At 38.7% G+C, this 17,439-nt stretch overlaps 1 protein-coding gene across 2 annotated transcripts in view; it reads left to right on the plus strand.

Annotated features, from left to right (window-relative positions):
* VAV3 (vav guanine nucleotide exchange factor 3) overlaps positions 1–17,439 on the plus strand; it is a 147,698-nt gene that overhangs the window by 46,965 nt on the left and 83,294 nt on the right. For both annotated transcript variants that reach the window (XM_077182118.1, XM_054638054.2), the window contains exons 3-9: positions 5,532–5,590; positions 6,318–6,383; positions 8,669–8,777; positions 11,055–11,147; positions 11,241–11,309; positions 14,514–14,617; positions 16,551–16,650. In XM_077182118.1, the coding sequence (XP_077038233.1) occupies positions 5,532–5,590; positions 6,318–6,383; positions 8,669–8,777; positions 11,055–11,147; positions 11,241–11,309; positions 14,514–14,617; positions 16,551–16,650 (600 nt within the window). The remainder of the gene's footprint in view (positions 1–5,531; positions 5,591–6,317; positions 6,384–8,668; positions 8,778–11,054; positions 11,148–11,240; positions 11,310–14,513; positions 14,618–16,550; positions 16,651–17,439) is intronic.

The raw sequence follows: 17,439 nt of genomic DNA on the forward strand, positions 1-17,439 counted from the left end.
AAGAATGGACATGGACAATGAGACAGCCAGGATCAGGATGGCTGAAGGTGATGCCAGTGAGAAAAGTGACAGCATCCCACAGCTGGTGATTACCCCAGTGGAAAGTAAATTTGTGCCTTTCCTTTGGATTGCACCTATCAGTGCTCTACACCTGAAGCCCGGATTTTGTCTGAATGAGGTGAAGATCAGGAATGTGAAGCTGTGTGTAATGAAATACAGATGACATTTCTACCTGCTGGAGGTCTGCAGTCTGTCCTCTTCCTAAGGAGGTGTTGGTGCAGGTGCCAAGGCTGTAAATGGTCTTTCACAGCTTTGTGTCTGTATGGCTTTGACACTTCAGTGCATGCCACAACAGTTATTTAGTAGAGGGATATTTGCATAGCTGGCATTTAAAAATTGGGTTTTTTTTTTTTTTTTTGTTTTTTAAGGGATGTGTTAAGATGCCAGTATGTGAAACAAATGTTTGCTTTCAGGTCAGGTTTTTTCTTCTCTCTCTGTTTTTTTTTTTCCTCTTTTTTTCTTTTTTTCCCCTCCTCCCCATCTTTCCTTTCATTTTAAGGAGTTTTCATTCATTTTGCCCTTTGGAAAAGCCCTCATCCTTTCTCCTTCTCTAGAGGATTGTGGTTTGATTAAAACTAACCTGAAGCAACACAGACTACTAACAGGGTACCCGAACAAGGGCAGATGGAGAGAAAAGGTTCAATTTAGCTTATGAACACGCTTTACTTGGAATAATATGCTCATTAGATCAGCAGCTGTGTAATCATCCTGGAGTTGTCTGGCTTAATGTTTGGGTTTTTTTTCTTTTTATCTGTTAACCAAGTAAAGTGGAAATGTAGCAGTTCCTAGAGGTCTTCTGGTTGAAAGGTTAGTGATGAATTAGTGTACAATATTAATACATATTAATCAATATATGTATTTCAACTCCCCCCCACCCCGTGCCAAATGGAGTATTGATCTAGGGTTGTCCAGAGGCTGGTAAATTCTACAGTAGCAAAAGATAAACCCTTCTTCATGTGAGCAATTGGAGACTATATTTATGTATAGCATTTTCATCTTGTCTCTGAGTGACAGAGACACAAAATGATGTTTCTCTTTCCCCTCCTCCTCCTTGCCAGTCTGCTGAATGAGTGAAAACAGCTTCATGAGAACTCACTCAGCATGTGGGCATGACTGGCAGTTCTGGCTTTAAAGTGTCCTGGAGATGAGGCACCTAAAATTGGCCTCATAAGAGCCTCACCCCATACTGCAGAGAATGTATGGTGTTGTGTTCTCCAGAAACATTGGATTTCTATATGCATTGGCTTTTTATTTTTCATGATCGGCCCAGAGCTCTGACTTTTACTGTGCTGTAGGAAAACACAACCTGATAGAAGTGCCTGCATGGAAACAACTGGTTTGATGATCTAACAAGTGAGTCTTTCTAGGTTTTATTGGCATAAACTATGAAACTGATGCCATCAATATTTGTTGATCACTTAACGTTTTCAGTTTAGGTAAATATCAGAAATATAAATATGGGCATAGTTGTTATAGTAGCTGTCAGTAGCACAGAGTTACTGCTTGTTTGTTTTTGTTGAGACAGCGAGTTGCAAAATCATTTACTTCTGTTTCTTCTAAAAGTGGAAAAGTACTCTTAAATTGTACCTAATCTGTTCTTTAATTGCATAATTTGCAAGTTCTTTTTAAAGAAATGAGATTAAAAAGAGACACAACTAAAATACCTTAGAAAGGGACATTTTAAACTCAGACACACTATTGCTATGGAAAGTTGTAAAATAGTCCCTCTAGTGTACTACTGCTGCTGTAAGCAGGCACAGGAATATCTGATGTGATTAACTGAAGAGTATGGCTGCAGGAAATTACAAAATAATGTTTTGGCAAGGCATATTAAAGTTCTTATATAAACTGGAGAATCTGACCTACAACTGGAAGTCAAGTCAAGCCATAATAAATATCAAGCAAAAAAAAAGGTGTTAGAGTTCCTAATGAAGTAAAGAGTTAACGATGTACAATGTGAGACTATTGCTCTTGCCAGCAGTGCCTGAAACATGAATGAGGAGCAGAGCCACTCACCAGGGCGTGGGCTGAGGTGTGCTTCCTCTTCCAAAGCTGTAGATTTGAATTTTGTGTCATATTTTGCATAAACTGCCTATGTACTGAAAAACAAACTTGGATGTTCGCATCTTCTTGAAGTGAATGTGACTTTGATGTGACTTCTAAAGACCTGCTTAACCTCTGTCTCGTGGTGTTAGGCAGTGCAAAGGAGCTGTTCTGGGGTGGTGCATTGAGGCTTCCTTTTAGCCTGGAAGCCTCTTGCTAATATCTCCCAGTGTCAGGCTCCCAGCAGGCAAATCACAGAGTTATTGTGCTTTTCAGTGTGAAGGAATGTATTTGTTGTGGGATGTTTTGGAGTATAAATGTTTCTTTTTTTGTGTGTTGTAGCTGGCCAGAATGTCAATGAGGAATCTTTACTGAGTACCTGTTTTTTGTGGACTGCTCCTGCTGGTCTTGTGTATGCAAAACTCTGCAGCCCTTTGTACATTTGTTTGTTGCAGAGCAGCACCAGGCATGGAATCCCTGTTGTTCTGGACTTTGTACAGGCAAGGAGTGCTACTTTTGCACTTAAACTAAGATCCAGTTAAGCCTTATTCAAATTACAGGAGCATCTGTTGGAGTCCTTGATTTGGAAGAGAGCTGGGTGATCATTTAGGGTTAAATGCATAAAAGGGATTAAAGCTCTGCTGAAAGGAAGAGAGCAAAGCAAAAAAAGCACATGCAAAGTGCTAAATTGCATGTTAGGGACTTTAATGTGTATAGTACATTGTAATTTTGGAGTTCAGAATATTATAGGTTTCCTCACATCAACTGTACAGGGCTTCAAACAATCACTGTTCTGAAAAACTCCTAAATCTTTCTTTTGTCAGTTATTGAAAATCAGACATTTTGCTGCATTTAAGTTAGTTTTGCTGAATGATTATTGAAATTCTGTTTATCAGACAATTCAACCCATACACAACTGCAATCATCCCCGTGGACCTTGACATTTGGGAACTCTTAGTTGCTTCTGTAGTGTCTCAGAACCAAAGAACTGAAATTTCTTGTAGAAGGAGAATCTTGCTTTGCCCCACCTTTTGTTGGAGCAAATACATTTACACGCATATGATACTGGGTTAGTGTGTGGACCAGAAGTGGTAATTCCATGTGTGATTACTGGTGTAAGTATTCTTGACGTTTTCTCAGAATTCTTTAGGGAATCTGCAACTGCAAGAGAAATGCCCCTCGGTAAATATGGTTCTGTTTCTTGATAGAGCTGTTTTAAGCTGCGGTTTAATAGGAGTGGTTCAATGGGTAAGCATTATCTTTTGTTCTGTGGAAGTTGAATCTGTGTTCTAATCTTTACTAGAGACTGGAATGCTTAATGGTTTCTGTTCTAAGGGCAGGGAAGACTCTTGTAGTCTCCTGTTGTCTCTAGTCATACAGTTCCTTTCTCCACCCTTTTCTCTGCACATTTTCTGGTAAATGCTTCTCTGGCTTCCCCAGTGTGTGTGGGTGTCACCGTGGGCCTCTGTGCCCACCCCCTCCAAGTTTTCACATCAGTTCCTGAAAAAGTTTTTTCTATTCCTCTAATATATAAGTCTTACTTTTGTTTGTGTACATATTGATAGCTCTAAAATGTAACTTGGCAGTACACTTTGGGAACCATGTTTGCTAGTTACCTACCTAAAATTCATAATTTTATTTGTACAGCTTTTTTTTTTTTTAATTGTGATCTTGAAGGAGCTGTAATTAGCTGTGAAAGTAAGCCATATGTCTACTGGGTTTGATTATGCTAGATAAGTGAGACTCCCTCTAAGGAAAAGGGTCTGTGTGGGTGGAATAGTTTGCAAGAGATTTTTTGTATGCTGGGAAATATCATGTTCGAACAAGTAAGGGATATTCAGTTCATCAGACTTGCCCCTCTTTGTTTTGAGAACCATGAAGCCTCCTCTGATTTTGCCAGTCAGTGCCCACCCCTGCATCAGGACAGATCATTTTGCCATTGAATCCCACAGCTTCTTGTCTTGTGTGGCTCAGGGCTCCTTGCAGCTGCAGGTGTGCAGGGGCAGCTCTGGTCTGCTATGGAAACCAGAACTGCCCTGACACAAAGACTTGTTAAAGGAGTCTTTTTTCCCTTTTGATCTTTTGATTAATATGAAATAGTTTTTAATTCATTCTGTCATTTATTTAACCAACTTTTATTCACAATTTCTAAAGCTTATTCTAGACCATATTGCATTTCTTCTGTTCAGAGGGGAAATATGTGCCCCCATCTTTGATTATGTTAATGGCATATTTATTTGTTTTTATTATTCTTTGCTGTTAGGCAAAACAAGATTTTTTTTTAAGGCATTTATTTTCACAGCTGTTTAAATGAACTCCAAATATTGCTTTCACAGGATTAATCTAACATTAGTTCCTAATTTTGCTCATCTGCCTATGAATTATTATTCACTATGGAGTCTTTGTAACTTCAGTTTAAGCTATAGTTTGTGATATTTCCCTGTGGTTTTTACTTTGTCATTCTCCTATGTAAACATGTGATTTTCCTTCCTTTGAGAGATGCACTTTTAACTCTCTTTTATGGTCATGGTAGTCTTGTAATTAAAACTTCAAAAATAAACAACTGAAATTGTAGTGATTATTGCCAAATGCCTGTGAAATGTAGAAATGTAGAATGGCTGTACTGAATTTTGATACTTCTGATAAAAAGCTTCTTTTGAGATTTCTCTTCAGCTTAATGTGGTTTTTGATTTGAAAAGATACAGGCTGAAACTTCTGAGGAGTTCAGGGGAAACCTTGTTGCTGAAGTGTGGTCATTGAGGCAGGGTGTCATTTTGGGTCATTTGCTCTCTCTAGCAAATAAGACTCGCATATCTGTGTATGAGTAAACAGTAATGATGGAGAGGGCTGGCCAGGCAGACTCAAATAGGTCTTGTATGAATTCAATTGCCAGCAAAACCACCTCATGTATGTGACCGTGTGTGTGTATTCCACCCTTCCTAATGCTCCCCCTCGCTTTGTGTGTAACCTCGGCGCTTACAGGAGGTGTTCTCTTAGGATGAGGTTTCCCAGGCTGCTGCCGTATTCCAGCCATGAGGAAGAGCTCCGGGCTCCTCTGTCCGGCTCTGGCCGCGGGGCCGATGGGAGCGCTCGGCTCTGGCCCCGAGGTGGCGGAGCCCTGGCTCTGTGTCGCCGCTCCGCCACCCAGCCGGGCCCCGGGCTTCTGCTGCCTCGGCCTCTGGCTCCCTCTGCTGCCCAAACTCCTCCTGCTGCAGCTACCCAAGGAACACAAGCAGTCTTGGTTAGGACAAAATTTAATTCCAAGCGCATCCAGGTCCAATTGCAAACTGTGTTTGGCACAGCCAGATTTTGTCTCTGTTTATATAATTTGATTTAAAGTAGTGCTGCTGATAATGAAACAGTAGAGAATAAAATGTTTAATTGCTTCTGTTCTACAACTAATCAGAGTTTGCTTCCCTCTCCTGCAGGTGATAGAAACACTTTCGAAGCTTTCCCGCACTCCCATTGCACTGGGCACAGGCATAAGGTATGTTCTTGCTATTGGGAACGGTGGCACTGATGCCTCTTGGTGGGATGCTCCTTGGCAAGGTTGTTAGAAGCAGTATAGTCTGTGTCCCCCACCAAGGGCTTCTCCAGCTGGAAGCCAGGGTGCCAGGTGGGCAGGTGTGCAAGGCTCTGGACCTCTGAGGAGCTCCAGAAGGTGTGTGCTGCCTCTGTGCACTCGCTGAAGGGCCTGAGTGGTGTGTACTGCTCATGCTGAAACAGGAGGTGAACAGAGGAGCAGCAGTTCTGGGATTGCAGAACTTGTGTGATAATTGTGACACAGGGATCAGAAGTCAAGCTGATGGAGTGGTGACTTATGTAGAGACAAATAGGGTTTCTTCTCTTTCTCGCTTCTAAAAAATCAGCAAAATTGGCCAAGTTTGTGAGATTCTTGTTTTCAAAAAGAAACCAAAAAAAACCCCAATCAGACCTAACTTGAAAGCTTTGATCATGTTTTCCAGTTGAAAAATGTCAATGGTGTGTATTAGTGGTGATCAATAACAACTGTGCCCAGTAGGGTTTTTATTATATTAAGTGTTAATCCACATAATGAAGTATAAATACACATACACTGCTCATCCGAGAAAGGGGGGAGCATATAAGCACATTAGTATACAATAATCTGTGTGAAAACTTTGGAAACCAAACAGAAATCCACTATATGACTAGGCTTGTGGTGTCTGTAATTAATGCTATTTTTCTTTCTATAGGCCCTTCCCTACAGAAGAAAGTGTTGATGACGAAGATATCTACAAAGGTCTTCCTGATTTAATAGAGTATGTTTTAAATACTAATTAATATTAATCTGTTAATATTAATCTGTAAATTAATTACAGATTTTGGTCTTTCAGTTGCATACTATTGTTTGTATTGTGTTGTAGAACATATAGGTTTAATGAGAATGGGGTATTTATTTAATTAGTAAATATTTTTTTAGTTATTATGCTGACCAGGAAGAATTCATTATGAAAACTTTTTTGAATTATTACACTACATTTGTGTATATAAAGCAGCATGTTTCACAGAGGGTGCTTGTAGCAAAGGAAATAAAGAATGCATTTCTAAGTTACCTGTCAATACTATGAGAATGCTTTCAGAAGATTGCAATATCACTTGTAAGGAAATTGTCTTGAGCTAGCAAAGAAAATGAATGCTTGGATCATAATTCAAGTGTATCTTTTCCCCAAAGTCAGTGAAATTCTTAATGTGAGTGCATTTACCTCTTCTGGGTAAGTGTTTGCAGGATTGTCAGGATACTCTTGTGTCCTATGGCTGGGATCTCTGAAGATCCATGAGGAATCATGTTGGACAAGAGCCAGGCCAGAGCTCACTGTTCCAAGGCTCAAAGTTCACCAGCACTCCTTGCATGTTGCTTCCTGCAGTGTGGGAAAGAAGCTGCTGTTCACACCAGGGATTTGTTTCTTCAGTGCCTATAAAGAAGGGAAACCTCGGTGTGATTGGCATTGCTCAATTTACCACTTTCCCTGCAAAGCTTGTCCTTGTCTCTGCAGCTGACTGACCGTGTCATAGATAATTGCTTTTCACTCTGTGTAGCAGAGCATGCAGAAGGCAGGAGTTGTAGTCTCCTCTGAGACCCAAGTGGGCAAGAGGTGATGTCCTTATCTCTTAGATGTGGTGGCACTATAACTGTTTGAAAATATTTTCACCAGTTCTTAAATGGGTATGTAAATTCAGCATTGTGAGACAGTCTTTCATTAAAAAAAAAAACCTAACAAATCATACTAAAGAAATGGATTTGTAACTCTTCTTGTGTAACAAATTATGAAAATTATTAACAGAAATTTAATAGTTGCATGCTGTCTCAATTGTGGAGGAAGCAATTCAAGAATAAGAAACAAATGTGCCTATGAATAATACAAATAGCTCACATTTTTTAGTTTCCCTCAATTATCAGTAAGTTTGTTTGAAATTGATTTAATTTTCCCTGAGTTTAAATGGTGTCTAAAGAATTTAAAATTCTGTCAGAAAGAGCTGTAGTGGCTAAATGTTTCTATCCTTACTCAACCTTTTTGCCAGCTTTTGTTCCCTGGAGCAGAGGTGGTAGAATGGAGTGTGTGCTGCATGTGACAGCTGCCAGTGTTTAATGCTAAATGCCAGCACAGCATCACTGCTGGTGGGAACTGAAACGCTGGACTAACCTGTTGGGTTTTACTCTGAAGGGTTTCAGTGTTGTCTTCCAATAGGATAAACCTCAAAATTGGCTGCATATCTGATGCAGTTTCTATATTGTTATTGTGACTTGACCGCTTTCAGTATCTTTTAGAGTTTTTTTGTAGACTTACCCTAAGGAATAGGAGTGAGAGTTATTATAGGCTTGATGCATCCCTAGCACAAAGCAGGTAGCACTCTAGCAGGGCTGACTGTAATGAAGCTGAATTAGCTGAGGGCAGAGTTGAGCACTGACTTTCTGCTGTATTTTTATGGTCTCAGTAATTGCAAGGCATTGCTTGCACATACTTGGTTTCGTTGAACTGTCTGATTTTCAGTTTGATTGGTTCCTTTGTTCATTTTTGTGTAGCTGAAGGCTGTGTGAGATAATCCAGATTCTGGTTTATGATGTGGAGGTACAGTGCCTCTCAGTGCTGTTTCTGGTGTATTTTACCCTGGCTCATCCTTTCTTCAGATGGGGAGAAGACCTGTAACAGTCTCACATCCCAGTGCAGTGGGATGCAAGCAGTAATGACAGGCAGCTCCTCTTCACTGGATGTAGTGGGGAAAAGGTCAAGGAAAAGAGGGTAGCTGGATTGTAGCTTGTGACAAAACTGTCCTGAGGTGTTCTTTTTGCTGCTGGTTTAGTTCCCATGTAGTTCTAAATTCATTAGTCTTCAGTATTGTGTTGATTCTGTAAAATTTATTTTAAATGAATTGAGAAAAGAAAATTTATTAATGGACCTAATTTCCCTTAATGAGTTATTTTCATTAGCTATTCTATTAATTATTCTGTTTGTTTACTGTAGAACCTTCTCCTATGAGTGGTCCTTTGCAGGGCTGGTGGTACTTTCTGTGCTGCACATTTTTTTTTCTTGTCTTATCTTTTCAGTGAAACAGGTGTTGAGGAAGATGAGGAGTTGTATGATTGTGTTTATGGAGAAGATGAAGGTGGGGAAGTTTATGAAGACCTAATGAAAGATGAAGCAGCACAGCAACCTGTATGTTTTCCAGTTCCTAGCTGCTTTGGAACAATAGCAGTTAACTTTTTGAAAGTTGAAATGATGTCTTTATAGATAGTTTCACTGACACTCCTGCTCAGCTGCATCCGGAGTTCTCATGTGCAGAGTATTATCTTCTATGTGAGACTTTGCAGGCTTTTTGGGTAAAGGGGAAAACATTAACTATAGTAAGCCTTAAAAAAAAAGTGATTTTTAAATGAAATACAATAATTACTTTGATAGTTTTGAGTAGTAAAATTTACCAGCTGTTTTAAGAACAGTTAATTGAATTGCTTACTTGAAAGTGTCCTACCTTCAAATTTATTATAACTTTGTGAAATTCTTGTGTATAATATTATTTCAGCCATAGTTTAGGTGACTAGCCTAACAAGGACAACTCAGAATTATTTCAAATTAATGAATTTCCTGTTTATTCAACCATGTAGATTTATGTTGCGAAGTAAACTATTCCACTAAGTTTTCCCTAGGTGTAGCTGAACTCCAGAGGCAGCTTTTCTTACCTGTACTGGTATCACACATTATTTCTTATTCCCTTTTTCCTTTTGTTTATTGCACTGAAATTCTAGATGTTTGCAGTGTGGATAGAAAAATTGGTATGTCAATTTCTGCCAAAGTGTCTGTGTTAGTGATCTCTTTGGGTTAGGTGAGCACAAAACTGAAGTGAATGGTTTTAACTGGAATGCCAGGATTTGTTTGTATCGCTCATATAAGTACTGATGAACAACAAATGCCCAAGTTTTGCAAATGGATATAAACTACTGAGTATGGCAACTTCTGTAATGGGGCAAATATGCAAGCATTTTTTGGACAGTATTGAGCTAAAGGTAAAAAATAGCTGAAGGTCTAAATAATGTCAAATTTTAATATTTTATAGAAATTACCTACAGTTAACTGTGACAGTGTCTTCTTCCCTGTACAAAAGAATTTGGGAATACATTTGACATGAGGGTGACCATGATGATGCTTACAAAGCACAATTCTTCTGATAAGACTGCATTTTTGCAAAATGGTTACTTGTGTCTGCATCTGATAAAGACAGAATCTTACTGTTCATTGTGGGAAAATGAAGAACTGCACAAATTGGGTTTTCAAGAGTAGTTTCTGAAATGTTAAAATTTCAGCCTAGAAATTCTGCTATTCCTAGAAAAGTCTTTTGTTCAAAAGCTAAAGGTAGTTTTTCTGAATGGAAAGAACTAGAGTGCTAAATTTCTACACCTGACTGTCTCTGTATTTGAACATCATCTAGTCATCTGGTCTGTGTGCAGCACAGGAATTCTCTACATTGGATGAAAATAAGTAAGATACAACCAGGGATATGCTGAAGGGTGTTGCAAGTTGATAAATAGGCTTCAGAAAGTATGTTGTAGTTCTGTTGTTTGTTAAGATACTGCTTCTTGTTGTTGGAGAAAACATTTTGGATTAGTCACTGCTTCTAACTGCAAAAGCCTATCCAGTTACTGTGTCAAACCTCCACGCTGACCTCTAATGTCTCCAGAGCTTCTGTGCCTTGCTTGACATGAACGGTTCCATATCATCTTCCAGTTATTTACTCTTCTATTTGAAATAGGATTTTATTGAAGCTGTAATGCTTTAAATCCTATCTTGGGTAAGAGTGCTTGTAAACTATTTTTATAGAGTCATGTAATTACTGATAATTACTTCCATGTTCTAGGAGTCTGGTGGTTTACATGGAAAAGTCCAGGGTCTTGTTGGAGGCACACACATACATATGCAACAGCTGAACTTTGAGGTCACTGCGCTTCCTCATCTGAGAACATACTCCTGTTGAGTCTGAAGAGAAAGCTCCCCTTGAGAAATAAAAGGGGAATAACTGTAAATAAGTACAAGGATTAGACTGAATCCAATATTTATGGCAACGCAAAGTTGCTTACGTGATTTAGCCACATTAAGTTCAATAAAATTATTAACTGCTGGGTATTTTAAATAAGATTTCTCAGTCTGGATGTAAATTAAATGTGACCTTGTATTTCAGCTTCCAGAGTACATGCTGATACTTCAGTGTTTTATGTCCAAACATTAATTTTTCATAATTTACTTTGATTTTGATTTTACTAAAGTCATCATCTAATTGGACATTAAAATATTCTTGGTTATTTCTGTCATCTTTGGAGGCTGCAGTACTCAGGGAAATTCAGGAAGCAGTTATCCTAATTGTGTAATTCTAAACAAATAAAACCATTTCTTATCCATTAGGTGCCTGTTAATGACTTAAACTTGACTCCATTGTAATTGCAGAAATGTCCTGAAAATGACATAAGAAGCTGTTGTCTTGCTGAAATAAAGCAAACTGAAGAGAAGTACACTGAAACCCTGGAATCGATTGAGAAAGTAAGATGCTGCTTACAGACTTATAACATGCATTTTTATAGCAGTCTAGAAGATAAATTAAAATAGCCAATGTATATATAATTTTTCTTTCAGTTTTTCATGGTGCCATTGAAAAGATTTCTGTCAGCATCAGAGTTTGATACTGTTTTCATCAACATTCCTGTGAGTAATTACATATTTAATGAACAGACATGAGGTTCATAGCTGATTGTGATATATTGGTGTTAAACGTGTTACTGCACAAAATGATGCTTTGAAATACAATGCATGGTGTGTTTATGTGGATATTAGTTCATTAAAAAAGATGTACACTAGCAATTTTTTTTTCCTGCTTGAGGGAATAAGGTAAGATAAATATGATTAGCATGTGAGATAGTGAATTGTTATAAACTGCAGTATTTATGATCTTTAAAAGCTAATAATTTCTAGAAATGGATTATCTTCTAATAAATGCTGATATTTTAATGATGGTGCAAAGTTGTGACTGCTAAGTTACCTGTCGCTGTGTACTGACTATCTGTAGCTGCTCTGCAATTCCTTGTAGCTGCCCTGGCTCCTACATCATTGAACACACTTGAAAGTTAACTCACAATTTTGGACTCAGAATCGGGTGCTGGAAAGGATTAAGGAAATCCTCTGTGAATCATCTAGGAAACCTCCTATTTGACTGAAACAATAGTGGTGCCTGTGATTGCTACTTTGTGTAATTTATTTTCAGCTTAATCAAAACAGTATGACAGTTTACATGTATTTTTAGTTGATAAGAGATCAGCATGTCTTTACTCAGTCAAACTTTAAAGAAATTGTCTGAAGCCTCTCTCAAACCAGACAAATGAAAGCAATGTTCTTTTATGAGGCCTTTTTAAAGAAGGGGTCCCCAGAGTGTGGCCCATGAGCCACATCAAGCTATGACTGCTTGTAAAATATCACCTCTGGTTTGGCCATACCTGGCATGTCCAACAGGCTCTCAGGTTATAGGAGGAGGTGTTTTTCTATTCTGCGAGAACCTGGCCTGTTGGTAAAAATGTTTTGGTTGCTGTTCCAGCATCATCCTGATGAAGGTAAGTTCTGACAGTTATTATGCGGATGATACCTGACCCCTTGCCATGTTTTTCCCTCACTGAAGTTTTTACTCTGCCTCTTGATTGCTGTCATGTCTTCCACTTTAAATATGAGTCCAAAACACTGTCACAGATATCAGTAACTAACTTATCTTCTTGAATTACATCAGCTCCCCACAGAGATCCCTTTGCTTTTGAAAACAAATCTATATTCTGTCCTGCATTAGTGTTTCTTACTCATTGCAAATGAAGCCATGATGTGCCCTAAGTTACTGTAAACCTCTTTCCTAAGGCTCTGTGTGCCCAGGCATATTGACTTTTTTTCAAAGACCTAATTCCAGTCAATGGAAACACTGCACAAGGGTACAGAAAGGGCTTGAATGCTGTTAGCACAAGCAGGGAGGTCAGCCCACTCACTACTAGTTAAAGGATTGCATGGGATCACAGAAGATTAAAAAGAACAAAACCTGTATATTTTAGACTAGGGAGACACATAGTGAGCTTATATTTTGGTTGTTTTGTATTGCTTTTTGTTACCAGCATTCAGTATTCTGCTGTTAGAAGGTGCTGCTTATTTCCAACTCCAGGAGCATTTCATAGGCATCCAATAACCTTAAAAGAAATACAGGACTTGGCTAAGCCAAAAATATTTGCAAATGCTTTGTCTGCTCAGACCTTGTCTGTGTGGCAGTTCCTCAGCAGGAAGGCTGGAGGGCAGTGGAAGCTTGCTTTAAACTAAAAATAGCTGTTACACAGAGCTCTGCAGCAAAGTGAGATGTGAAGAGCAAGTGCTGTGTTCTCAGAACAGAATGGATTTTCTTCTGTTAAGGGGCTGTGGTGAAGGATTGTTTCCTTAAAATGATGTTATATTCCTTAAATAGACTCTAAAAGATGCTTGCTGATATCAAAATACTTCATTTTGAAGAAAAAAACCAATTACCCCAAATTACTCACCAGTCTAAAGAGAGTGCCTTTCATTGGCAGACATATAAGTTCTGTTCTTTTAAGTTAATGTATGGCTTTATATTTGCATCTGTATAGGTCTGTCTATATTGTGTATACATGCATTTGTATGTACATCTATGTGTGCACCCACATATAAATGCACTTATAGGTGCACCTGTGCATGCCTGTGAATTATATATATGGACATACTTTCATCTCTCTCTCTCTCTGTATGTGTAACAGATACTGAAGTGTTGGAATATTCATTAACTTCAAATGATGTTAACATTAGTTTAGTTTAAAACTTGATTTGAATTAGAGATGGCAACCCAAAAAGACCCATTGTTCCCTTAGCATTAAGCTGTTTTTTAGGGGTATTGCTTAGCTGAGTCCCTGTGTACTCCTTAGAAAAAGTGCTCCTGTTCCAAGTACGTTAATTGGGAAGCATTTCTGTAATAATGTCTGTGTACTGCAACTTAAGATTCTGAAGATAAGGCCATACAGTTGCTGGCAACTAAATTTGATCTGTTTCAAGATTCTGCACCCTCATCAGTGATGTGGTTGACCTTGTATGTACTGTTAGTTTTCATCAGTGTGAAGTGAAATGTTTTAACTCAATTCACGAATCAATGTTGAATATTATTTTTGTAGTGTATAATTTCTTGAATTAAATCATCTTCAGTGGCTTGCTCTCTTGAACAGGCCTGTTTTTCATTCCAATGGTCTGTTACTACTTACAGTTACCCAGATTTCAAAACTTCTTAACCTGTTTTGACTTAATTTCTTATGAATTCTCTGACTGTGTCCATACAGTATTGAAGCTGATGCAGTCTTTTATAGTTTCTGTATGATGGTGTATAAGCAAGGAGAGTTGCAACAGTAATCAAAGAGCAAATATTTCTGCAATATTTTCTCTCAGACATTAGCTGCGTGCTGTATTGGGAAACTCATTATGATTGCAGTTAATTTAGCATTAGGACATCACTAATCGACCAATGTAATGTACAGAACTAATTTTTCACAGCTCAGGGACAAGAATCATTACTTCAGCTTGTCACTAAAGCATTTACTTGACTTGCTTAATTTTAAAATTATCATTATAAAATAAAGGTGAATTAACAGTGCACGTTCCAAGCTAGAATAAATTAGTCTCTAATAGGTAGTTCTTGGAGTTTAGTTGTTCTTGTTGCAATATAGGGCAGATATGCCAAACCTTGAAATTAGATTCTACTCTCAAATAATCTGCTTTCCAATTTATTGAAATTAATGAGTCAAACATAATATAATTTATTTTTGTATTCAAAGCTTTAAGCCATTTTGTTTTTACAAAGCTTTTCCCCTTCCCATTACTGTTTTTAAGGATTTGGTGAAAATTCACAGGAATCTTACACAGGACATCAATGATTCCATTGTTAACAAAAATGATCAGAACCTATATCAAATATTTATTAACTACAAGGAAAGGTAAGATTTAAGAATTCTTACTAATTGTGCTGATATGTGCTCAGTTTGGTATTTTACTGTAATTTTATTTGATGAATGTTTCTGAAACAGGGTTAAGTTCAAAGTTATCAAGCTAGTTTTGGTGTTTTGAGTTGGAAGTCAAAATGCCAGTTATTGTTTTATGAGCCCTCACTCTTGTTAGCCCAGCTTTGGCAATATTTCTACTTAGACAGGTAACAAATATATTTTTAAGGAAACTTAAATTTTACACTTTTTTTTTCCCCATGAACATAATCCTAGATGTTTTGTAACACGTACTAGTATTGTTTAAGAGATAAAATAAAGGGTACTTATTAGGGATATTTCAGATTAAAAAAACCAGAAAAGGTCATAACTGGAAAGAAGAGGCAGCACATGTGAAAGAGAGAAGAGACTATGGTCTTGCTTTACCCTGAGTCAGAGGTGTGATAGTAAAGCAAACACCCTTTGCCTTCAAGCTTTGAAAAGCAGCCAAGCTGATAACAGGATGGCTGTGGCAACATGCCAAACCCTGTGGGCTAATTGCCAATTTTTTACCCACCTTTTCATATTGTTCCTTCTGCCAGCTCTGAACAGCTGTTGGACTCTCCAGATGAATTTATGTGCCTGTGGTACTTGGCTGAAAACACTTGTTCTGTTGGCTACATTGCTGACCTCCCTTAAAGTAACCTTTGGGATTTGGTTGAAAATTAAGTCCTTCTGGGAGCAGAGTCAGAGCTAACTGGCTTTGCTTCAGGGTGAAGGAGGATTATTGCAGTAATAATTAGCGTGTGAGGAATTGGACAGCAGCATCCCAAGGATGCTAGATGGGACAGTTTTCCAAGGGAGGAGGGTGTCCCAAACTGCCCATAAACAGTCCTGCCTTCAGAGACCCACTGTCTCAGCCTCTGGTTTGGAGCAGGACGTGGTTATTTCCCAGGCTGTTACACTTTCTGCTGCTGTAGGAGGGAATCAGGGGACGAGGAGTTGTTCTGGCAAATGCTTATCTTCCTAAAGTTGTTCTGAAATGTGTACTAAAAGAGGAACAAAGGACACTGAGAAGAAATACCAAGTTGATATTATTAAAAGAAAGGAACAGAGATTGACGCAGTGTCTGAACCATACAGTGGTTAAAAGTAATCAAAAATTATAAGTTTTAAATCATTGTCATCACCTTATTGTGAAAAAAAGAATTAAATAAAAGGGTAAAGGTTAGGTGAGAGAAAAATAAATTTGGGACACTTCAGTGGAAGGCTCATGGGAACCCACCAAAAAAGGTTTGAAGCATACAGAAGAAATCAACTCAAGAAATAGATGAAAAGGTGAAAGAAGGGGGAGCACTCTTGGTGCTGGGACTAGCAGAAAGAAGCCCTCCACAGAGAGGCAAGAAATTCCTGTTGTAAAACCAGGCTCCTTCAGGAAGCATTGCTTCACTTGACATCTATTGAAAATTTCTTGAGATTTCATACACTATTATTTTGATCTGAGAGCTCAGACCTGATAGAAAAAGTTGGAGATAGATGAGTTTGGACCTACAAGTTCTTTAAAGGATGGCTGTAATTAATCCTATTAGGCCTGTGCTCCAGCATTTATTCATTACAACCTTGGAAGTCTGCATTGCTGTAAACACTATAGACTGTTCTGTTCACAAGAAATTTTGCTGCTTTTTAATGAATCTTGTGTTTATCAGAACATATTTGTATATATGTGACTATTAAAGGAAAATGCAATGATTTTGGACTATTTTGAAAGTAGAGCAAAACTGTTCTCCTGAATAGTATTCATTCATTCATATTGTCCATTGAACACATGGTTAAATTCTATCCTTGCTTATATAGGCACTGCTCCTTTTGAAACAAGGATTGTGAAAAAATGATCAAGGGTTGTTGTTAAATAAACAAATGTTCCTTTCATTCTTTCTCTTGCTTTGATTTAGGTTGGTTATTTATGGACAGTACTGCAGTCAAGTGGAGATAGCAATATCATGCTTAGACAATATCTCTAAGACAAAAGAAGATGTTAAATTGAAGTTAGAGGTATCAGTATTTTTTAACATGTATATATATGTATACACCTTATACCATGTGTTTCTGTGACTATGTGCTGCTTTCATTGAAGTCAAAACCTTTATGATGATGAAACTAGCTGGACTGATGAGTCTATGTGTTTGCCTTCATTATTTTGGAGCCTCTGATCAAATGAAAATGTGCTGCATGTACAAAAGCGCACCTCCTGATCCTGAAGTGAAGGGAGCTTTGCCCCAACATGAGCAGAGTTAGTGTTTTCTCTTAGGAAGTGACCATCAGTGGTACCCTTCCATTTATCAGTGTGTTTCAGCTGGAACATAGAATTGCAGGATCAACAGGCTGGGAGGGGCCTGTAGGCTGCACAAGCCCTTGTCCCATGGCCTCAGGGTTGTCAGCCATGACCCCATGGTGCTCTCTGCAGAGCTGCTGCCTGTCTGCTGAGCCCTCAGGGTCAGCATGTCCCTGGCTGGTGCCTGTGGGATGAGGAACTTCATCTTTGCCTGGTTGCCTTCATGTGATCTTTGTGCTGAGCCTGCCCCGAGCGGTGCCAGCTGCACCCTGGGCTGTGCTGCCTGCAGCCCTGCTGGGCTGTCCTGTGTCTTCTGCTGCTGGTCATGGCCAATGGCACTGAAGGGGAGGGGGCCTTGGACAGAGCCCTGAAGAGCTCTGTTTGCAGCTGTCCCTCAGGGGGTGCAGGAAACATCAGTCACTGCACTTTTTGAGCCTCATAATGCGGTCAGATTTTCATAGACCTGGAGCATAACATCCCAACCTGGATATTACTCTGCCGTGAGAGAT

The sequence above is a fragment of the Agelaius phoeniceus genome, chromosome 8 (assembly GCF_051311805.1).
Source record: "Agelaius phoeniceus isolate bAgePho1 chromosome 8, bAgePho1.hap1, whole genome shotgun sequence".
NCBI classification, from domain to species: Eukaryota; Metazoa; Chordata; class Aves; order Passeriformes; family Icteridae; genus Agelaius; species Agelaius phoeniceus.